Source organism: Symsagittifera roscoffensis, chromosome 2, assembly GCF_963678635.1.
Source record: "Symsagittifera roscoffensis chromosome 2, txSymRosc1.1, whole genome shotgun sequence".
NCBI lineage: Eukaryota > Metazoa > Xenacoelomorpha > Acoela > Convolutidae > Symsagittifera > Symsagittifera roscoffensis.
This window is the reverse complement of record NC_087063.1, coordinates 33,051,915-33,076,639: the sequence shown is the minus strand read 5'-3', so window position 1 is coordinate 33,076,639 and position 24,725 is coordinate 33,051,915. Positions and strand designations below refer to the sequence as shown.

Below are 24,725 nucleotides of genomic sequence, written 5' to 3'. Positions count from 1 at the left end.
AGTAGCTCAAAACAAAGGCGATTGCATAATTAGTCGAAAAACGTTTTTCTCAAAATATTGCAAACAAGTAAAATTACATTTTCAGATAGTATCAAACAGGACGAAACTCATCGCTTTCTTTTGACTAAGATTAAACTGAGAAAAAAAATCGCAAAAAAGTCTCCAATTTACCCGCACAAATAAAATTGAGCCAAATTTCTTGCATTTTCTTGAACGGCACGGCGCAGTATTACAGAAATAAATCAACTTTTTTTAATTTAAAGTGACAATTCCTTAGATCAGTGAGCAACGTGCTGCGGAAATTGGGCGACGAAAAAAGCAGACAAAAGATAGCCCGACAAACCGAAACAAATGATAGATTTTTCAAGTTACAAAAAAATCACTTTACAGCTCTTTCAATTTCAAGAGTCTTTCATGATTGTCAATTTCTCTATAAAACTCAGCCAATTAGAGAAAAGTGGATGAAAAGCTAAACTTTCTATTCCGCTTGAAATCTGAAAAATAAAATCCACTTTCTAAACTGGAGTCATTCACGTTTTCCGCGCCATCTGGACTTTTTTTGATTGGAGAGCGTAATTCGCCTTGTTTTTATATTCTATTTAATCTGAATTTCAAAAAACCAAAATTCAAAAAAACTTGAGCGTTCTCAAACTTTAATTTTTCTTGAAAAAACCACATGACCTAACTAAGTGTCTTCACCTGGCTCCTTGACAATTAAGAAAACAAAGAAAAACAGAGGCTTTTCGGCATAGTGTTTAATGCGCCTGTCTTTTAAACAGGATAGCGACAGTTGAAACCCTCGAAGCCTATTAAACCGCAATTAGATGCATGGCTCAAAAGTTACATATCGAGAGAACTCTTGCATTTTCTTGAACGGCACGGCGCAGTATTACAGAAATAAATCAACTTTTTTTAATTTAAAGTGACAATTCCTTAGATCAGTGAGCAACGTGCTGCGGAAATTGGCCGACGAAAAAAGCAGACAAAAGATAGCCCGACAAACCGAAACAAATGATAGATTTTTCAAGTTACAAAAAAAATCACTTTACAGCTCTTTCAATTTCAAGTCTTTCATGATTGTCAATTTCTCCATAAAACTCAGCCAACTAGAGAACAGTGGATGAAACGCTAAACTTTATATTCCGCTTGAAATCTGAAAAGTAAAATCCACTTTCTAAACTGGAGTCATTCACGTTTTCCGCGCCATCTGGACTTTTCTGATTGGAGAGCGTAATTCGCCTTGTTTTTATATTCTATTTGATCTGAATTTCAAAAAACCAAAATTCAAAAAAACTTTAGCGTTCTCAAACTTTAATTTTTCCTGAAAAACCCACATGGCCTAACTAAGTGTCTTCACCTGGCTCCTTGACAATTAAGAAAACAAAGAAAAACAGAGGCTTTTCGGCATAGTGTTTAATGCGCCTGTCTTTTAAACAGGATAGCGACAGTTGAAACCCTCGAAGCCTATTAAACCGCAATTAGATGCATGGCTCAAAAGTTACATATAGAGAAAACTCAGCGGAATAATTTTAAAATAATTAAACTCAGCGGAATAATTCATCAAAAAACAGACTTATTTGTAGATGCAAGAATTGCACTAGCGGAATATATATAATATTCGCCTTAATTTGCGACAGGAAACATTATTGTTGTTTTGAATTTGAAGAAAACCAATAATCAAGCCGCGAAAATAAGTTCGAAGGTGAACGAATTATTGAATTTTTTTTCGAAAAAAGGCACGTGATCTTAATAAGTGAAAACACTTTTCGTTTATTAGCATTGAAAAATTGATAGCATTCAAAATTTTAATTCAAAGGAATAGAAATGTAATATCTAAAAGGTAACAAGCAAACGCGTACTCTAATTCAAAACTCAATCTGGAACATATATAAAAATATTTATTTACATGAACTGTTTTTCTTACTAAAGTTGGAACATTCTTCAAACATCTAAAGCTCTCTCGCGTCAAAAACCTATTAATTTAAGCATGATTCAGTTGACACTTACAGTTATGGCTAAAAACTATGCTTGAATCATTGCTATTTTTCGGTATTTAGTAGCCATGTCACGCAGTATTAAAATCAGATCACGTAAATATAAGATATCCGTGCAAAGCTGCTTCAAACACGCCAAAGAGATGGCATGGGTTGGGTGGTAAAGCTGAAAATATCAATACAAAATAACAAAAAAGATGTTACGCGTAAGTACAATTGCTCTTCGTTCCTGTTGACAACACTCTTTTCCCAGCCAAAAAGTCTTTTACATTCTTCACTTTATCCTTCGTTCCGAGCAAATTCTGGTTCATGTAGCTCTGGAAGTAAGCTGTTTGACCTCTGGATATATTAAAGATCTGATTCTGAATGAATGACACACCCCAGATACAGGATATGATATTGGGTGGGAGACACATGACAATTAAGTAGTTATTTAGCAGAATGGCCACTAAGTCTACCGGCTCTCCAATTTGAAGCGCAGGGACGATCAGGTCATGGAAAGTTTGAAGAGCGAAGATAACGAAGGAAATCTGAACAAAATAAGGGTTGCAATCTCAAAACTGAGCTTTTCCACAGAACTTTTCGCCTCTTTGAAGTTGAAGCTTTTCAGCGCTTTTTTAAGCAAAATTGTAATTTTAGTTGAAAAAAAAATCGAATTTTTTTGGCGCGCAAGCCCTCTAAAATATAATCAGCAAACCGCAACAAAAGCGAACATTCGAAAAAATGAGAAACCAGTTGTGCTTAGTTTTCTTGTCAAGTGTTGCGTATTTTTTTCATCTATGTTGTATGTGCTTTATCTGATTGTTCATATTTTCAGACAGATCGATCATTTATTTCACAGCTGAAAGTATTTTTACGAATGGTTAAGAAAAATATGCAGCAATCAGAATTGAGAGATAGCGTGGCCCTTTATAAGCTTACCCCTTACTTCCAGAAACAAGTCAGTGTGCAGGATTATTAAACTTAGAGTAACGTGGACCATAGACGGTAGAGTTGAATGATAAGTTGCATTAACCTGCGAGAGGACAGTGACGATGAGGAATAGGATGAAGAGTCTGTGGTTGTGCCTGCCCACACATGTGAGCATGTAGAGACAGTGGTGGTCCATGTCACTCACACAGGACTCACACAGCCGACAGTGCTTAGTGTGTCTAGACTCACCCACTGTGTAACACAGCAGACACAGACTCGTCTGTTTGGGCTTGTCGTAGGCTGGAAAACAAAACTTACTCTTTCTGAAGCTTACCACAGCTAATTTCAAAGAAGAACCCGCCAAAGAAGGTCATCATATACTTCATCGTCAATAAATCGGAGTTTGGAACTACATATAATTTTCAGACATGTCAAATTTCGTACAACGTTAGCTTATCATGGTAAAAAATGAGAAGTGGTGGATAAATTTTAAGAAACTTTTAGTTCACTCTATTGTTCAAGCACTTGGCAATAGAATGCGACTAATCTATCAATATATTTGTAACTAATAAGAAAATATTTACATATAGACTTACCAATATCCCAAATTTTCCCAGTGTAAAGTTCCCCACAATTAGCGCCCTTCACTCCTCTCAACATTAGTTTGAAATACATCCACCACATAACTACCATCATCACCAACACATAACACACGAAACTCCATGAGGTTCCATTTGACGCCATCGCAGTTGCTATATCCATGCCATCTTCAGACCCAAAAACTAACCGCGTGAACGAAAAGCCAGTCAAATTCAGAGAAGCAATAGAGGTAAAGAAAAGTCCGGCTAGAAAGGCTCCCGCCAAGAACGGACTCGGAGTCCGATCGAATCTCAGCCTGTGTGAAGATTGATATGTTTTGTAGCAGTCAATAACTACTACAGCCATACCGAAAAAGGCACCCTTGTAGCCGAATGCGTATTTTAGCAGAAAACTGAGAAAAATAGAAAAGAAATTTCGGAAGGCCAGGAGGTAATAAGTTGATTTGAGTTTCCATTGTGGCTTCTGCGCATGCTGGACTACTTTGACGGCTGTTTGCACTCTAGCTTTTGACTTGAAGGATTCTAGTGAGTTGATGTCAGGGAGGGGCTTGATGGTCTTTATAAGGCTGGGAACATACTCCAACATCAATGCACACTGGTTGGCCTCACCAATTCTAAACAGAATCACTATTACGATCATTGAACATGGCTGCGCTATTTTAAGATTTTGAAATTCGTTTAAGTATAAGGTATCTTTTATAGCGGGTGGATCCTGTTTTTCTGAAATATCGGTTTTTTGACCCCTTACAATTAAAGCCTGGCGTACCGAATAGCGTGATCGAGCATATTGTCTTCGTTGTTATCCTTGACTGTCGGGTCGATTCTGCGATGCTTCAGCACAAAGTGCAGACACGAATTCATTCCATATGTGACCATCGTGTGACCAACACTCATTCCCGATGCATTTCTTGCATTCAGATCCAGGCCTGAAATAATATGAACAACCTCGATTTAAATGAAAGATCGGAGCTGTCGCAAGCAAACTCCAATAAGCTAACCAGAGATGACTAATTGTAACTTTGTTCCACAATGAGCCAGCTAACAGCAAAACTAGCACATGAAAAATCATAGACGTTGTTTCTTTTAGCTAAAAAACCTCTACCTCTCTCATATAGAAGTTCAATGACCAGTGTTGATCCAGACTGGGCTGAAAAATGAGCACATGAGTTTCCTTCATTGTCCACCGCGTGTAAATCAGCACCATGCTCTATCAGGTACCTCACTGTGGCCAGAATGCCCCTTCTGCATGCTAGGTGCAGTGGGGTCTCGTTCTTGTTGTTGCGGATGTCCAAAATGGCTCCTCGACTAACCAGGGTGTCCAGGAGTTCCTTCACGCCTCTCACTGCACACAGGTGCAGCAAACTGGTAGTGTTCACGAAGTCCTATCAAAATAAAAATTTTGAAGTTATTAGTCCTGTGACGATAACGTTCATTTCACTCTTCTTACTCTAAAACATGTCGACCAATTATTGAAAACACTATTTTACTTTAAGTAAAAACTAAGATAGACGGAGAGCGATTGAAAACTGTCTTAGAAACATACTTTTTAGAGAAAAAATTGAAATCATTGGCGTGTAATATCCCTTGCAAATAAAAAGATTAATGGACTTTAAGTTGTGACTTTAAATTCAGGCTGAGAATGCGTAATTTATCTTGAAGCTTGTTCATTTCGTACTTACTTTTTTGAAGCAAAAAAAGAGCAACGAACAGCTTACCGACGAGTAAAGCGTGTTGACAATACTGGGATTCTGGTCGAGCAACCGTACCAGAGCCTTCTCGTCTATTGACTGGACAATATTACTCAGCACGAAGTACAACTGTGTATTATCAATTACTCCTGTGTCTTTCTGGACGTAAACTCCATTCTTGTTATCATACAATACATCCGCGCTCATTTTCGCTTTGATTTTCTCGTAACCTGGTTGCACTGGATATGGCTTACGATACGTTGAATTTCCTGTATCTGCACATTTAATCATAACATCTCCATTGCCAAACTGTTCCCACTCGTATTTTCCTGCAGTTGTTGTGCTTATTGAATGCGGTCTCACAACATCACAATCGTAATTACTAGTATTACCACTTGGTGCAAAATTATCGAAGGTAGTCACGCTTTCCTTGCTAATTTGTTGGTTTTGGCAACTTTGATCACGGCAACTAGCATCCCTGCAGCCGTTATTTTGATTAAAACTAACAGTTTTCAGTCCGTTCATGGCTGATGGAACTGTTCTACGCTACCTCAATTATTAATACTATCTGTTTATGCGGTTTCATTAGAGCAACAAAACTCCCAATTAAAACATTTTTCTTCGTTTTCCCATTCGTTTGTCTTTCTCAGTAATTTATTTTTCACGTTGAAAGTATAGCAGGTATAATTGAATGCCGCCTGCAACGGAAGTCAGACCTAATAAAGCTTATCATATAACATAATTATTGCCAATATTTTCACCGTTCGCTAAAGTGACGTGGCAGAAAAATTCGCTCAAGCATACTCTGAAAAAAACAAACACGAATAAGACAAACAGCATGACAAATTTAAACGGAAAACTCAATTTATTTACAATCAAGTCTTCGTTCATGGTGACTTAAACCACTGATAGGCGCAAAGGCGAATCTTTCGATACACGAAAAACATAGCGTAGTAATCCAGCCAACAGAAAAAAATGTGGCAAAAACACTTACACGAGAGGAACTAACTGGACAAAATCGTCCGCAAAAAGTTATTAAAATCTGGGTCTACCAAAATTTTCATTCCTTTATTTCGAAAGAAGCTCTATTTGAGGTAATACAAAAGACAATTGCCAACAGAAGGTTAGTTTGAAACAAAACTTATGAATTGGTAAATAAGCCAACAAAAGCGGGTACACACTCGTTGAGCCAAAGATAACCTCATCATGATAAGCTTTCAGAAAAAAATTTCGAAACTCGTTTTTAAGTTTGGCAAACCCTCAGCTAACACACGGATGAATGCAAGGAAACAGAAACAAATGCCTTAATTCGAATTCCAAACAAAACATAGATGACCTTAACGCTCTTTCATTTTCAAAAGCAATTTATGATTGGCACTTTTTCATAAAACTTAACCAATTTTGAGAAAACTAGATGATTTTGAAAAGTTTTTATTCCGCTTGGAAATCTAAAATTTAAATTCCACTTCCGAAAATAGAAAGTACCATTTCAGCTTTCATGATTGAAAAGGACATTTTGCCTACCTTCTAGCAAATGAATTTGAAATGAAAAAGTGAATACATACATAAGGGCATTTATGTGCATTTATAAATCAGAATGCACTTCTTTTGTTATTAGTGCATTTCAAGACTTTTCCTCGAAAAAAAACGAAAATCATGTCGAACTATACGTTCAATGACTCTAAAAATTTTCATCGTCCATCAAACGACGCATAATAAAACAGAAAAGCCAAAAAAAATGTTTCTTTGAGCCAAATAAAAAAAAAACTTTGAGCCAAATAATTATTTTAAGCAAAAAAATTAAACTATTTGAAATTTCGAAATTCAGTATATCTAATATTCACGTTGAAGTTCATCACATTAAAAATCTTTGAACTTCAAAAATCTTTTATGATCAGCTCCTTTTGACTAACCCAATGAGAGAAAAATTGGTCAATGGGTAACATTTTTAATTAGTTGAAAAATATAAAAATCCAATTCTTATTTTGGAAACTAGAATTCAGTCACTTTTTCCAAATAAAGAGCATAAATTTGAAAATAATTTTGAATTGAACTTCAAAAGAAACCAAAAATCAAACCGCAATAAATCAAACTCCTGAAAAACAAACAAAAAACAACTACACAGCCTAAAAAGACGTCTTAACTTCAATCATGGCAGATACGTAATAAAAAAAGGTAATTCATTTGAGTTCCGAGTCGGTTACCAACCAAAAAACCCTAACTTCAAAAATAACGGTAAATCAAAATACGGTTTCTGTCGACCAAATATGCCTATTGGCACAAAAAAATTTAGTGATTAAGTTAGACAAATTCTTCAGGTGGAAAAGAGTCTATGTTCCGATTTGATAATGCTTGCTTATCGCAAGCGTGAGATCAAAAAAGTTTTTTTTTCTTTCGCAGATCTTTCAATTCGTTTTAAAAGATCAAAAATGTATCAAATTGCAATTCTATCAGTTGTGATATTGACTGTTTCTAGCAAAATCCAAATGCATTGTCTCGGTCTCATGAAAAATTGGTCAAAAATTTTTTTTCAGACCAACTTTAGTTGATTTTAAGGCCGAGTTGAAAAAACGCTCTTCTAAATACCTTTTCAAGGTATTTAGAGGAGCAAAGAGACTTGAAAAAATGAAGAACCTCTTTATGTCAAACCTAGTTTACGAAGTCCGAAAGTCTTTTATCGCAATGATAACTGTGGTCGTATTTTCCTCTGCAAGATGCACAGCATTATTATTTTTAGTGATATACATTTATTATCATAAAAAATTTGTTGAGCTTCGTTCAAATAGCCTTAGCAACCGATAGCTTGACCATAATAACTTGAGGCAGTTACAGAGAAGGAAAGAGGTATAACCTAATCCGGAATGTTCTCCACTCAATTAAAGTTATACCAGGAGAAAATTTCCAAGGTGACCAAAATTGATTCAACTTTGAAGATACTTTCAATTGAAAACCGTTCCAGAAAAGTTATTCAAAAAATTATCAGTGGCTATACAATCTTCTAATCCTTTCTAGGGCGAATTTACTGAACTAATTGTTTTTTGTTAGTAGAGGGAGAGAGTTTGTTTGTGAGGTTTAACTTGTGAACTTAGAACAATAAATTTCAGCATTAAAATTTGAAAAATAAAATTAAAAAGATATTTTGCTTCATTTACTCAAATTTACTCAGCTATTATTTAGTTGTCAGGCGCCAACATTCAATTGCTGAAAGTCTGAAAATCAAATCTATTCGCATAACCTTTTTTCGGCACCGACAAATATTTCCGGAATTTTTAACACAGAGACAAAGCTGAGGTTCGCACCTATTGCGAAACAGAACAAGAAAAAAATGAATGACAAAAAAATAGATCTATCAAAATGAAAAGAGCTAGTTTTGGAACAAAAAACAAGCCAAAACAAAAAAATGTGAAGTTCTCATCGAACGAAAATTAAACGTACATAGACACACACAATTTTTAATCGCCCGTCAAATGATACAATACGAGGCCACTAAAGCGGAACCTATAAAGCCGGAAAAAAAGCCGCAAAATGTTAAGAACGTTTCGACTAATAAAAAAATTAAGTCCATCTCACCCTCAAAACGCACATAAACACACAAAACTTTGTCACTCCTCGAACGACGCAATATGACTAAGCCGATATAATATAGGCCGAAGCTCAATAGGCCGAAAAATAAACTTTTAAGTTATTAAATCCCCTCACTCTCAAAACACCCACAAACACATAAAAAAATTTGGTCGTGGAACGGCGCAATATGAGACCACTGAGCCAATACAATAAAAGCCGAAACTTACTAAGCCGAAAAAAAATCAAAAATTAACAAAAAAAATTCAAAAAAATTAAGAAAACTTAAAAGTAATTAGGTCCCATTCACCCTTGAAGCAATAAAAAAACCAGTTTCACTCATCGAACGACGCAATATGAGGCCACTAAGCCGATATAATATTGGCCGAAACCGATCAAACCAAAAAAAAGAAAAGAAACAAACGTGAAATTTTAACAAATTGAGTTCATTAAATTATAAACGACAAAAAATTCGAACAGGACAAATTATTCAAATCCCAACAAGCACAAAATATATCTGTAGCAATAAATTGGTTGCTTAAAGGCTCCAAGGAAATGAGTCGAGATGAAAAGGTGATGAGTGCTTCAAGGAAATGAGTCCCGTGTACAAAATTCTTTACGGAAAAAAGACTAGTGCCCGATTGCAAAACCCTTGCTTATCGCAAGGGTAAAAATCAATCGATTCAGGACAGAAATTTCTTTTTTTATATATAAAATATACATCATTTTCGGCCGATATTTATTTGTGTGTGATGCTTTTGGGTTTAAAACCACTTGAATCCTTAGTTCATGTATAGTTCATAGCAGGAACAAAAACATCTTCAAGTCCATCTTTAAGTAAGCTATCTTCAGCAACGCCAAGCTCTGAATGTAAAAATAACATAGAGATTAAGTTAAAGACAAAAGCAAAGTGGAGCTTCACGACATTTCCGATAAAAAAACGATTTTGAAAAACTAAGAAATCAATCAAAACTAGCAATTAACTCACCTTCGGTGCTTCGAAATTTTTCGACAACTCATGAAAAAAACCGCATATATTGCAAACAACATCTGCAAACTTTTAGTGTACTCTGACTGCACCCAATTACAGGGTTGGTAATTTCGAACTTTTAATTTTTTTTAAATTCCAATTTTAAAAGTGTCATCTCGAAAACTTAATGGGCCTCTGCAGAAATTTGGAAGCCAGATTTGCAACCACTGAGAGTCCCTGAGAGCACGCTACTATAGGGTTAGGAATCCAAAATTTTGTGATTTTTTTTAAACATAAGATTCCCGAAAAAAAATTGAAAAAAACGTCTTATCTCGGAAACTAAAAGGATTTGAGCATTCAAATTAAGAGGCAAGATTTGAGACGCCTGGGTGTACGCTGACAAAAAAGTTGTATCTTCATCAATTTAGAAGTTTCAAATTTTTTGAATTTCTTTGTAGATAAGTTCTTTGAAAATTTTGAAAAAATCGAAAAACGTCACATCTCGGAAACTAAAAGCATTTGAGCATTCGCGTTTAGCAGTCGCATATGGCAAGATATACAACTCTTTAGAGTACCCTGACAACAACGAACTATAGAGTTGAGAGTTTCAAATTTTGAAAAATAATTAATTTAAACTTTCTAAAAATTTTGAAAAAATCACAAAAAACGTCATATCTCGAAACTACAAAAAATTGAGCAGTGATATTTGGAGGCAAGATTCGCAATCCTTGAGAGTACTTTGAAGGGACCTAACTACACGGTTGGGAATTTCAGATTTTTAAAGAATAGAATTAATTCAAGTTTTCTGAAAAATTTTGAAAAAATCGCAAAAAATGTCATATCTCGAAAACTACAAAGAATTGAGCAGTGATATTTGGAGGCAAGATTCGCAATCCTTGAGAGTACTTTGAAAGGACCTGACTACACGGTTGGGAATTTCAGATTTTTAAAGAATAGAAATAATTCAAGTTTTCTGAAAAATTTTGAAAAAATCGCAAAAAACGTCATATCTCGAAAACTACAACGAATTGAGCAGTGATATTTGCAGGCAAGATTCGCAATCCTTGAGAGTACTTTGACAGAACCTGACTACAGGGTTGGGAATTTCAGATTTTTAAAGAATAGAAATAATTCAAGTTTTCAGAAAAATTTTGAAAAAATCGCAAAAAACGTCATATCTCGAAAACTACAAAAAATTGAGCGGTCATACTTGGAGGCAAGATTCGCAATTTTTGAGAGTACTCCGACAGGACCTAACTACAGGGTTCGGAATTTCAGATTTTTAAAAAGTAATCATAATTTAAGTTTTCTGAAAAATTTTGAAAAATCACAAAAAGCGTCATATCTCGAAAACTACAAAGAATTGAGCAGTCATATTGGGAGGCAAAATTTGCAATCCTTGAGAGTACTTTGATAAGACCTAACTACAGGGTTGGGTATTTCAGATTTTTAAAGAAAAAAAAATAATTCAAGTTTTCTGAAAAATTTTGCAAAAAAATCACAAAAAGCGTCATATCTCGAAAACTACAAAGAATTGAGCAGTCATATTGGGAGGCAAAATTTGCAATCCATGAGAGTACTTTGATAAGACCTAACTACAGGGTTGGGTATTTCAGATTTTTAAAGAAAAAAAATAATTCAAGTTTTCTGAAAAAATTTGGAAAAAATCGCAAAAAACGTCATATCTCGAAAACTACAAAGAATTGAGCAGTGATATTTGCAGGCAAGATTCGCAATCCTTGAGAGTACTTTGACAGAACCTGACTACAGGGTTGAGAATTTCAGATTTTTAAAGAATAGAAATAATTCAAGTTTTCTGAAAATTTTTGAAAAAATCTCAAAAATCGACTTATCTCGGTAACTAAATTTATTCGGGCATTCGAAATTGGAGGCCAAATTCGCAACCCCTAATTCGATATTGGGCTGCTTAACTTAAACTCGGTAAAATAACCACTAAAATCAAATTAGAAAATCGAAAAAAAAATCTTAACCATTGCAATATACGATATAGCTTAAACATGCAAAAATAATACATTGAAAAAGCTTAAACATGGCGAGATAGTGAAGCCCGCATTTAAATATATAATAGATTTAAGGGAGAATTTGCCAACGATCGAAAATTTATTCACGTTATGCTGACTTAACACAGTTATTTTCTACAAACACGCTGCGCCATTTATTCAATGAAACTGTACTCAAAATATTTAAGAAAACGGTGAACATTATCCAACAAACTTAGCCAAAAAATTGTGCATAAAAATAGACAACGACAGCAAGTGTACCACAGAGGCGAAGCAGAGTTTCCGCCACTAGCTATACAAATAAAAATATGTCAAAAAAATGTTGAAAAAAAACAATGTAAACCAAAACTTCAGTTTGTCTCGATAAAGAAAACTAGGGACCCAGCTAAAGCTGGCAGTACCTTCTTGAAATTTAGCTGGTAGTACCATATGCTAATGCGGGATAAAATGGGTAATTTCAAAATTTGGACTTTGCCCAAACCCTTTTAAACTAAAAAACCAAACTCTTTCTCTACTAAAATATGTTTGTAATTTCCCCAAGGACATAAAATTTTTCTAACACAAAATGAACTATTGGCCGCCTCTGCAGGAAAAATTTTAGCAAATAGTTATTTCGATAGAGCCCTTCATCTCAGATTTGATAAGTCAGTAATTTTGAAAAAAGGGTCAAAAGTTCAAAAACGTGACTTGTCGAAAATCATAACTTTTTCGGCAAAAATTAGGTTATGGCCACTGGAACAGAGAAAATTCTTGAAAATGGTTTTTTCGATTGAGCACTTAACATAATAATTGGCAGCGTAGTTTTCGAGAAGTACAAAAATTCAAAAAACCGACTAAGTTTCAAGACTTTGAAATTTTTGAAGGCCACGACTATTTTCTAAAAAACGGCATAGGCCGCTTATGCAGGTAGGCTTTCAAAAACCTAAGGTTCCGATTAAAATCCTGATACCACAATTGGCAGGATAGCAATCTAGCCAGTCTGTCTGCATCCCATCCTGCCAGCCTTACTTTTGACATACTTTTAGTCACAACAAGCCATCGCACACTGCAGCAAACTTGAATGGATAGGCAGGATAGCTGAAAACGGTTTCGCATGACAATTGTGCCCTTCGAGTGCAATAATAACGCTAAGAGAGAAAAGGGGGAAAAGATAGGAAAAGAATTCAGAAATCACTTCGTTATTTTTATTTATTGGGTTATTTCGAGTGGGATGCTTCTCTACTGCGCCCCAAGGGGCCCACAGAGCATCTTACAAAATTTTTTGTTGAAATGAAAAAACGGCATTTTTGAAAATTTTATATAGTGCTTTCTTGTAACATATACGCAAAATTTGTTAAAATTTTCAACATATCATGAATCTCTGAGGCAAAATACATGAAGAAATTTCAGTTCTGATATTCCATGTGGCTATGAATGACCTACACGAAGAAAGTAAGGCAATTACTACGCTGGATTCAAACTTTAACATTTTCATTTATCTTTCGGGCAAATGACCAGATGAAATAGCCAAAAATTGGAGAAAAAAAATCGACATTTTACCTTTTTTCTAGCAGGTCCTTCAGATTACTCACTTAACGAGCCGTTTTTGGCATCAGAAATCATTATTTTTAACTAAGCAAATTGTTCATTTATCGAACTTTAGATGACTGTTTAAAAAGGAAAAGTCTGCCAAACGGATTAGACTAACTACCATATCCTTTAGCTACTATCTTTAAAATAAAACCATCACAAAGAGGAATTAATCGACTGCAACTATTTCGGGGTTCTAGGGCCGCATTCAAAAAATTAGGATTGGTAAAAAAGTTTGGGCGGAACCACTCACTCAGAGCAGCTTACCACAATCTGTTCCTTTCGCTAAACCAATATCTCAAATTTGACAGGGTGGTTATTGAGAAAACGAAAAAAAAAAATCCAAAAATATGGATCAAATATTCCCCTAAAGAATTTCCAAACGCATGGACTAGGAAAACATGCCACGCCAGACAGTTGAAAATTAAAACAGCAACGGAACAAATCGAAAAGAGGAAACAAAGCCAACAACCTTTGAGCAGAAACCAGTTGAGCCGAAAAAAAAGGATTTTATATTTAAAATTTTTTAAAAAAGTTTTAAGTCCCACCTGAAACTACAAAGAACAATTCTCGCAAACATTATGATACCTGCCTACAGGACAAACAAAAATCAGTTTGGCAACTAAGACGACAAAATTTGAGCAGACAAAAGAAAACCCTACAATCTGATTTTCACCCTTGACCTTAGAGTGCATTCGAACCCCAGACCTTAGGGTGCAAAAGAGACCGCGTTACCTCCAGCGCAGCTGGGAAGGAAAGTTGAAGTTTTTAAGGTTCAATATTTAAGCAAGGGTAAATTGATGTGCGAAAAGTTTTTTACGTTAAAAAAGTCTACTTCTCGATTACAAGACACTTGCTCTCGCAAGTGTAATAAATACTACTAATAGACATGAAGCAAATACGAATAATCATTTTCACAAAAACGATCAGAAATTACCCTAGAAATTGAAAAGTGGCAGAAAATCTTAAGCACGGAAAAAAATCAACAAGACTTAAGACTAAATAAAAATTAACCATTCCCCCTCGCCCTCAGAAAGCACAAAAAGTTAATTTTGCTCGTCAAATGAAACAATATGAGGTCATTAAGCCGATATAAAATATGCCGAATCTATTAAGCCCAAAAAAGGGGAAAAAGGAAAAAAAATCGAAAATAATTAAGACTAACAAGAAATTATAAAGACCCTTTCACCCTCAAAACACAAACAAACTTTTTTCGCTCTTCAAAAATTAAAATACGATGCCAGTAAACCGATATAGTTTAGGCCGAGAAAAAAGAACGGAAACAAAAAACCGAAATAAACTGTTGTCATGAACAAGAAACTATAATGTAGATTAAGGCTTTTAGCATTTTGTGCGATCCAGAGGTGAGCATAAAAAAGGTTTCCCTTAAAACTTAGGTTATTAAGCCGATAAACTTAAAATTAGGTTATTAAGCCGATAAAAAACAGGCCGACATCATTTGGGGAGAATAAAGTTGTCAAGCGAAAAAATACGAAGTCAAAGTTAACTAAATTACAAACAGCAGGGTTAAACAGAACAAAAAAGGTAACCAAAATGTTCAAAAAAACTTGAGAAAGCACAGTTCTACAAAATGACAAACTAAGCCAACTAAAAATAAGCAGAGAAATCATCAGCCGACAATTTGTGTTTGAAATGGAATATTTCCAATTTGAAAAAAAAACAGGTCCTGTCAGATTCGAATCCAGGACCTTTGCCGTCCCAAGCGTTACCTCCAGACCAAGTGTGCCGGGAAAATACAGAAATTTGAATTCATTAAGAACTGAACCTCAATTTACAACTTCTAATTTTGACCATTCTGTGAATAAGTTATTAACGGGGAAAAAGTCAAATGCCCGATTGCGATGCTCTTGCTTATCGCAGGGATAATTCACCTTCAACGGAATGTACTTAAAAAGCGAGAAAATCTTTGCTAGGTTTAGTCGCTACAATTGAGCTTTCGATAGTTCATTAAGGTACTAGCTTATTTCAACAAACTTGTCAATTTTAACAATTGGTTGAAAATTCAGAGTTACAACAATGGCTCTCATCAGGCCGCATTAGGCAACACTCACGACACTCCGAATCATGCCGAAGCTCTGAAATTTTCGAAAACCCTTTGAGCTTAGTTTTTCTGATAAAAAACAGTAAAACTGACTTTTTGTATAATATATAAAGTATAACAAGCATATACAGAACGCTGATGCATTGCAATGTATTATGGTATTGAAGTATAGCGATTGAAGCATAACATATTACACAGAGCCGAAGCTAAGCTTCGCACCACTTGTGATACAAAACAAGATCACCGCTAAATCGAAAAAAAAATCGGGAATGTCGATTGAAAATATGCCAAGACAATAGAATACGCAATCAGTATCGGTCGAAAATATACCAATCGGTACCAAAGCTGAAAATGTTTTAGCAGAAACCCTTTAAGCCGAAAAAAAAATAAATCCCTCTCTCTCTAAATAAGTCCCCTCATCCTCAAAACTCCATATGCTCGTCAAATGAAACAATATGAGGCCAATAAGCAGATAAACACCTTTGCCATCCCAGGCTTATTCGTTATTTCGAGACCAAGTGAGCTGGAGAAGCAAAGAAAATTGAATTTACTATGAACTTGACTGAAAATTATCATTTCTAATTTTGACCATTCTGTGAACAAAGTTATTTACCGGGAAAAAGGCTAGTAACCGATTGCAATTCCCTTGCTTATCGCAGAGTAAACAGAACGCTGGTTACCATTAACTTATGCCATAACCACCAAACACAGCCAACAGACAGTTGGGAAAGAGTCAATAAACGCAATTAAACAGAAAAAAAAGCTGACGTGTTTTTGGAAAAAAAATTCTCTGCTTTCGAATTTCCAAGAAAAAAGATGCCCTTAAACAGATACTTAGAGAAAACAGATGCCCTTAAAGCTCTTGGAATTTCTAGAACAAGCTATGATAGGCACTTTTTGATAAAAGTAACCCAATTTGAGAAAAATGGATCAATAGGTGAAATTAATATTTCCCTGGGAATTCTAAAAATTAAAGTTCATTTTCGAAACTAGAAGTCGATGACGTTTGTCGTGACCTTTTAACTTTCGCAAATTATTAAAGTAAACGATCTGAATGTAAAAACAAATCAAAATTCAAACTCCACAAAAGTAAATTTGAGCCTGCGGCCTATATAAGAATCTTCATAGACTCTTAATAACCATCAGAAAATAAGTTGAATGTATATCCTCCAATAACAGTCGGCTGTTATCTGTTAGAAATTTAAAAATCCAACTTGTGCAAAGAGGAGCTTACTAATTCATCGAGTCTTCGCCCATGTAACGGTGCAACAAGGAGTGAATAGCAAATTATTTAGAAAATCATATTGTTCAAAAATTCAATTTGTTCAGTTAATTATTTAGAGAGATCCTTGCTGTCTGCACAGTACAACCTAATTTTTTATTTCGTACGGTTGAAAGATTGTGCGGTTGATCCCAAGTGTTTGAGCCTGTTAACCAGTCCACAAAATTCATTCAATTTAACTGAAACGTAGTAAACGTGTTCCTCAAAGTTCATAGTATTATCAATTACTAAGGCATATATTTGCACTTATATTTTCCCACCTTGTCGCCCAACTTGCAACTTGGAGTCTATTTCCTACCATAACATGACTTCCTATATATATATCACTATTTTAGATAGCTTTTTCAGAATGAAAGAATCAATAAAACTGAGGCACATAAAGTTACCTTTTTCTGTCCTAAACGGAAAAACAGCTATAGCGTACAATATTAAGGTGATGCGTGCGGAGAACAGTTTTTAGAATTCAAATACATGGCTAGAGCACCCACCCTTGTTACTTGCTTTCCTCGCTGAGGCAATGGTCGCCCAAACGAAAATTTGCAACAAAATTTCTGATTTATTTCGATTTTTTCTTTTTCAAATATTTTCTCGATACTCTCGATATAAAACAAACTTCAGTCGGTCAATTGATTGCGTGCTATGAACATATCAACCATCTTCTTGCCTTTCCTAATGTATTTTTTGTAACTTTTTATCTTTTTTGCTTCGGTAGGGGGAAGATAGCAATTGGTCATTACGGGAGGAGTACGGATTGGAATACCATATCGGAACATTTAACAAAAGCTTGAAATTTAAAAATCAAATAATTATCTTACTTTTCCGAAAAATAAAACAACTCACCTTAATTATCTTGATATTAGCTGTTAAGATAGATCCCTGCGTATTGGCTAATTTACTGGATGTTTTCAAAACACGTTTTTTACACTGAGGCGAAGCTTCGCATCGCAAACATAAGCGAGAACACGACAAAAGCAATAAGAAAAATTAGAAAGAGGCCTCGAATTAGCAAAAATCTGCCACATCTGAGATTCTAAACTGCGACCGATAGAATAACAGTCTCAAACACTAACCACTCAGCCACGGACGCTTAATAGGTACCAAACACTAGCCACATATAAAGCAGAGAATAGATGCTATGCAATTTCAAATTATACAGTGAAACTTCCAAATAAGTGAAAAATTTTAATATACTTTTTTATTTGCGAGTTAGGTTAGAGAAAAAGAAGATTCGTAATAAAACACTACACTGTCGAAAATGTAATAAACGCTCTCTCATTTCACAAAAATTTAGGTTATTGAGGTGATTTTTTTTTGTAGTAGGGTTAACTTTCACATTGGGTTAACTTTAGACTGTGAAGACAAAAATGGGTGGGATTTTACCAGGAATTTTATGATGAAAGTTTTACCCGTAAAACGGGTCGATTCATTTGGTTCAAAATTAAGTAGGCAAACAGACTCAATTGTAGTTAATCTTACATAAATTGAGCCTGTTTGCCACCTCCATTTTGAACCAAACGTATTGACCCGTTTTAAGATTTCAAGGGTAACACTTCAATTTGAAATTTTGCAAAATATATTGAGCCATGAAAGTCAGGTAAAATTTCGCACAATTTTGTCCTCACATTTTTTAGTCCAAAGTTAACCGAACTTCCGAGAAATGAGTTTGAAGTTGTTTTAGTTTTATCCGGTTATTTTATATCAGTACTATAGAAGCTTGTTCAGCTCAAGCTGTAGTGAAAATTCAATGACCCACAATAGGATGCGTGAGCAAAAACAATTCAATTTGATTAAATATATAAGCACAATTCGGCGAATTTTTGCTGACTACTACAAAAAAATTACTTCAATAACTCAACTCTTAGTGAAATGCGAGAGGGTTCATAAAAAACGTGTTTTGAAAACACCCAGCAGAGCAGCCATAACGCAAGGATCTACCTTAGCAGCAAATATCAAACTATTTAAGGTGAGTTGTTTTTTTTTCGGAAAAGTAAGATGATTCTTTGATTTAGAAATTTCAAATTTGTATACTGTTTCCTAAGGTATTCCAATCAATTGAAGCAACACGATATTTCATAAATTGATCTCCTAGAAATAAGCGCATAATTTGATAAAATAATCATAGAAAATGATAGGAAAGAGGCTAAATGATAGCAGTCATATTTGGTAGCAGTCATAATTGGCTAGCAGTCATATTTCCAGGCAAGATTCGCAACCCCTGAGAGTATCCTGAAATCACACAACTACAGGGTAAGGCATTTCAAATTTTGAAAACGAAATAGTTTAAGTTTTTTGAAATTTTTTTGAAAAAAATCACAAAAAACGTCATATCTCAAAAATTAAAAAAATTTGAGCAGTCATAACTGGAGGCAAGGTTCGCAACTCCTGGGAGTACCAAGAAAAAACCCAACTTCCGGGTAAAGATTTTCAAATTTGAAAAAATAATCATTTAGGTTTTTGAAAAAATCACAAAAAAGTCATATCTCGAAAACTACAAAGATTTGAGCAGTCATTACTAGAGGCAATGTTCGCAAGATTCGCAACTCCTGAGTGAACCATGATATCACACAACTACAGGGTAAGGCATTTCAAATTTTGAAATTAAAATAATTTAAGTTTTTTGAAAAAATCACAAAAAACGTCATTTCTCGAAAACTACAAAAATTTGAGCAGTCATAACTGGAGGCAAGGTTCGCAACCCCTGAAAGTACTCTGATAGCCTCCAATTACAAGGTTGGGAATTTCAAATTTTGTTAAGTTTTGAAATTTTTTTAAAAAATCACAAAAAAAACGTCATATCTCGAAAATTACAAGGATTTGAGCAGTCAAATTTGGAGGCCAGATTCGCAACTCCTGAGAGTACCCTGACAGCACACAACTATAGGGTAAAAAATTTCAAATATTGAAAACAAAAATTATTTCTTTTATTGAAATTTTTTTTGAAAAAATCACAAAAAACGTCATATCTCGAAAACTACAAAGATTTGAGCAGTCATATTTGGAGGCAAGATTCGCAACTCATGAGAGTACCCTGACTGCACCCAACTAAAGGGTAAGGTATTTTAAATTTTGAAAACAAAAATTACGTCAAGTTTTTTGAAAATTTAAGTTTTAATTTAGAAACAAAAAGATATTAAAAAAAATTGAAAAAAGATCGATAAGAAGGATTGAAAAATAAATCGAAAAAGGGTTGAAGAAATTTAAGAAAAAGGAGAATCGAAAAAAATATAAAAAACAGAAAAGAAGATCGAAAAGAAGGATAGAAAAAGAAGGATCGAAAAAAGACAGAATAAAAACATCGAATAGATTGAAAAAAAAGATCGAAAAAGAAGGATTGAAAAAAAAGACTGAAAAAAAGATCGAAAAGAAGGATCAAAAAAAAGATAGGAAAAAAGGAGAAAAAAAATCGAAAAAGAAAGATGAAAAAAAAACGAAAAAGAAGGATCGAAAAAGAAGGATTGAAAAAAGATAGAAAAAAAATAAAAAAGAAAGATAGAAAAAAAGATCGAAAAAAAGATCAAATAAGAAGGATCGAAAAAAAATAGAAAAACAAGATAGAAGAAAAAGATCGATAAAGATAATCAATCATCATCAAACATAATCAAATTAAATGAAAAAGCAGGTATACAGACAAAACAGACAGACTTAATTTGGCCTCGAAAAAAAATACTGAAAAATTATTGACCTTGCGGAAAACTAATTGAAAAATTTTCTTAAGCATTGCAATATATGATATAGCTTAAACATGAAAAAACTCTTCCGTTAAACATGCAAAATTATTATGCTTAAACATGGGAGATAGCTGTCACTCGCATTTAAATATATTATAGATAGATATAGATAGATAGATAGATATAGATAGATAGATAGATAGATAGATAGATAGATAGATAGATATAGATATAGATATAGATATAGATATAGATAGATATAGATAGATATAGATAGATAGATATAGAAGACAACTTGCCATAGCAAACTTACTGTTAAAGTCAATAAAAATACGAATAGCTAAAACAATTAATTTAGCTTTGTTACAATCATCTTTTCCATCAAGTTTCCAGCTGTCTAAAGTTAAACTTTTAATGCTGATAAGAAAAATATCTACAAAATAGTAAAATACGACTAAGTGTAACTTAAAATCTTATATAACCAATTGGGTTTATAACTGTAGAGTTGACGCTAGTCGGTTCATGTTTCACAGGCTGCGCACCGTTTAACTGCCTCCTCGGCTCAACCACAAAAGATGTCGAGGAATTTTGAGCTCTGATACGACTGGGGTCTTGTATTTGCGGGCGAGGAAAATGAGGGTTTTGAATTTGAGAATTGAGAACTTGAGGATTCTGTATCGACTGAAAATTGATCTGAGGTTGTTTAATAGAAGCAACTAAGTTCAATTTTTCTTCTGAAAACCCATTCGAACCAGATATTTCCAAAGAATCATCATTTTTGTCCTTATGTATTGTTTTCACGTGTCGTTTGGCTGAAGTTTTGTGGTTCGAGTTGAAACTGCAAAGTCTGCATAAAAACAGCATCTTTTCGCCAATGTTTTTCGCGTCTACTCCTTCTACACTTGCGTGAGTAGTACTAATATGTCTATGGGTACTCGACTTATGAGCTGAAATGAAAGGACAATGGGGACACAGGAATGAATACTGGATCAAAATATCTGGATCAGTGCGATCTCTGGTCACTTTCTTTCCATTTAAGGCAACTTTGACTGGCCTCGTCAAGGCTTTTGTCTTCAATTTATTCACCTTGCTCGCTATAAGATCGTTTCCAGTTTTAATCGTCGGTCTGTTTTCAGAATGAAACTGAGGGTGATTAAGTTCAATCTTTTGATTGTAACTTGGTTGTTCCTGTTTTAATACAGAAGAATTGCTTTTTAAATGAGACTGTGAACTTTCTTGACCCATGAACTCGTCCAGTCCAAACATGTGAACAAAGTCAACATCGCCGTAGGTATCGTCACTTCGAGTGCAGAGACCCGGCTCCTGCTTGATTCTAGCCATTTTAACATAGGTTAACTATCTGAAACTCAGAAATAAACCGAATGATACAAGCGTTCATCTTTTGTGTACATGAAACATAGCCAACAGACAGCTGGAAAGGTGTCATTGAATTCACGGAAGCCGAAATGAAATATTAAGTTTTTTGAACGTTTTTCAACTTTCTTATTCCGGAAAAAATATATCATGTTGAAGCTATTTTGAACATTTTATGACTGACACTTTTCCTCGAACTTCGAAATTTAAAATCTTCACATTTTTCCCGCCAATAGCACTTTCGTTATGGGAGAGCCTAATTGACTTCCGGTTAACAAACAAATTTGAAATTCAAATCTAAAAGAAGTCAAATATCAAACCGCAATAGTGACCAAAAATTTTCTGAAAAAGTAACATGACCTAAAATAAATTTCCTCACAACTTGCATTCACATTTAAACATGACACATAGATTTTTCAGCTCTAATAAACTCAAAGAAAAATGAAACTTTTTTGCTTTTCCTCTTGTCAAGTTCATTCAGTTTCAAGACCTTTCTGATTGAAGGTTTTTGTTGAATTTGAACTGAACATTCAATTAAATAAAAAACCAAACCCCGAAAAATCGAATTTCAGTGTTAACAGCTTTTTATTTCAGTGTTAACAGACAATTGTAATAAACCGTTACTGGCAATTATTGATTGAGTGTTAAGTGTTGCTTTGTATTCTAGAGTGATGAAGTTTGAAGTATGTATGTTGGATGTGCGGTCTAGGCTTTTGAATCCTCAACTCAGGGACGCGCTTTGTGATGGCTACCCTCTTCTTTCTTAGATTGAATAAAGTGAGTTTTGAAAGTTCAATTGTTTAGAGCTACTGAGTATTACTGGCTCTCTTTTGTCTCTGATCTAATGATCTCCTTATTATTTACTTTGAGCAAATATACTTTAGCATTTCGTCATTGGCATAGTATGAGTTTACAATTTAATCTATTAAGCGTCTAATTCGCTCCTATTAATGTAAGTTAGCGAGAGTAATTAACATAGGTGTTTAGCACTATGTTACATAACTACACTTAATGATTCTTCCCTGGCGGCTATAATTGTGGGAAGGCACAAGTGGTTACATGGATATATCAATAACTTAACTGTGCACTTTAATAAGTTTACTGCGGTTATTAGATTAAATTTATTGCTTTCAAATTTTCAAAACAATAATGCTTTGAACGTTTCTTAAATTTTAAGTGGTGATAGCACCATCACACTATAATTTATTTTAGATTAAATAGATTAGATTTGCAACTAAATTAAAGCGGAACATAAATATACACAAAGGGTTGTCCCAGTATCTAAGATACAATTAGACTCTCTTATTAGAGAGAGGCAAAGTTATACGTTTAATGGAAGCCACTCGGTCAGTCATAATGATGATTTGTGAGGGTGAATTTTTTGAGTGCCAGTAACTGTTCAAATTTGGCTGAAGCTCTCCTCTTTAGTGTCGTTCAGGTCAACCTGTGAGTCCTGTCTTCTGCTGACATTCCCCATAGAGGAGCAGGCTGAAGTCAGTTGTGATCTGTCGGCTGGTGATGTATGAGCATTCAATTCTGTTTGTGTCACTACCATGTATTTTTCACGGAGCTTGGTCCCCTGCTTTTGGAATTAATTCTTTGCGGTCAGATGCTGCTACTGAGAGCACCGGTCGAAGTGCGATGTTTCCGTCCTGTCCTTTTAGAAACTTCGGAGTCAATCTTCGGAAGATGGCAAATCGGTGGTGGATATACATAATGAGTGCGTGTAATACCTGATTTCCTAAGAAGACTACTGCTGTCAGTGTAAGAGAAAGACGTAATGGTACATACTGCTCCATTTTGTCCACAAGGCTAGGCTTTAGTAGTCGCATATTGTGTGCAATAGGTTTTGCAATTTCGTTCAGCTGATCGACTTTTGTCAGATGTGGACTTTCGATGAGTTTCGCTTTAACTTCTGAGTAATTTCACTCCGGCGTCGGTTTTGGATTCGTAGTATGGGAGGTCTGATAAGTCTGGTAGTTCTGAAATCAAATGTGCTAACGGGTCCGGTAGAGTTATGCTGATCCGTTTTGCAGGGATTTTTTTGCAGCTATCTAAATCAGGTTCAATTTTTATATATTTGCTTATTAGCTGTGTCCCACAGTCCAAGGTTATTAAGCAAATATTGCAGCCAGGGTGGTCTTCTCTTTTGGGCGTGTTCAGTTCATCGAGACTGTACTCCCGTAAAGAGAACGCAGCACTGGCTGAGGTGACTAGCCGAATTCCATATCCAAGGTTGGTCGCTTTCTCAGGCGTTGGGAGAAGAAGTTTTTCGGTCTCACATACCGTCAGTGCTGTCATTGTGGAGTTGAAATACAGCGTTGCCAGGCATGATGATTGTCCTAAGTGTGTCTCATTTCCATTGTTTGATGATAGATCCGGTACGTCGAAGTTCCCAAGCAGTTGGCGTACTGGTCTTCTGTCAGGACAATTGTCTCTATGGAGTCCTCCGATATGGCCGGATAGGGTCCTTCTATGACCCATTTTATGGCTTCGGTTGGATCAACTTGAGGCATAGGTATCACCTGGGCCCGGTACATCTGGAAAGCTGTTTGATTCGATGCGTACGGTATTGCCAGATTGAGCAGAAGTCCTTCCTCAATTGTTGTGACGTCGCGAAGCAGCTTTGCGTCATAATATGAGGGGATATCGCTTGGCGGTATCGCAAGGGTCAATCGGTGGTTTTCCTCCTTTTGGCTTTTGTACACGGCGTCTATGACCGCCAAAAGGGACTTTCGCGGAACAAGAGACATCGAGAGTCGTTGGTCCAGCAGAGTTGGTATCGAGTTTAAGACGTTTGTCTTAAAGGCATAGAGTGCGGTTTTATAGCTTGTTATATCTGCATAGACAACGTTTAGTAGTGATGCTGCTGTGTCGAAGTTGAAATTGAAATGTTGTTTTGAGAACAATGTTTGTGTGCAATTCCGCAAGATATGGAAATTTCCTTGAATTGTTGCAAATTGTTTTTCGAGGATTTTCCAGTTCCAATTTTGGTTTTCGATTGTTTGTTGTTGAATTGCTCTGA

General features: G+C 35.1%; 2 protein-coding genes across 3 annotated transcripts in view; both read right to left on the bottom strand.

The window, feature by feature from the left end:
* LOC134840258 (TLC domain-containing protein 4-B-like) overlaps positions 1-22,801 on the bottom strand; it is a 520,491-nt gene extending 497,690 nt beyond the window's left edge. For both annotated transcript variants that reach the window (XR_010162411.1, XM_063856004.1), the window contains exon 1: positions 22,789-22,801. The gene's annotated coding sequence lies outside the window, so the exon portion shown is untranslated. The remainder of the gene's footprint in view (positions 1-22,788) is intronic.
* LOC134840379 (uncharacterized) lies at positions 1,797-5,994 on the bottom strand. Its single transcript, XM_063856148.1, has 6 exons — positions 5,221-5,994; positions 4,608-4,887; positions 4,272-4,431; positions 3,503-4,119; positions 3,010-3,206; positions 1,797-2,524 (listed from the first exon to the last, which is right to left on the bottom strand). Exons 1-6 carry the CDS (start codon positions 5,716-5,718, stop codon positions 2,195-2,197), a joined length of 2,082 nt encoding a protein of 693 aa, XP_063712218.1. The 5' UTR covers positions 5,719-5,994; the 3' UTR covers positions 1,797-2,194.
* Positions 22,802-24,725: the final 1,924 nt, after the last annotated feature.

Coding starts and splice junctions, on each gene's coding strand:
- LOC134840379 (XM_063856148.1), bottom strand. CDS start 5,718: ATGAACGGACTGAAAACTGTTAGTTTTAATCAAAATAACGGCTGCAGG. Junction 4,432..4,607: donor TGAACTTCTATATGAGAGAG/GTAGAGGTTTTT, acceptor ATATTATTTCAG/GCCTGGATCTGAATGCAAGA. Junction 3,207..3,502: donor TGGGAAAATTTGGGATATTG/GTAAGTCTATAT, acceptor TTTGTTTTCCAG/CCTACGACAAGCCCAAACAG.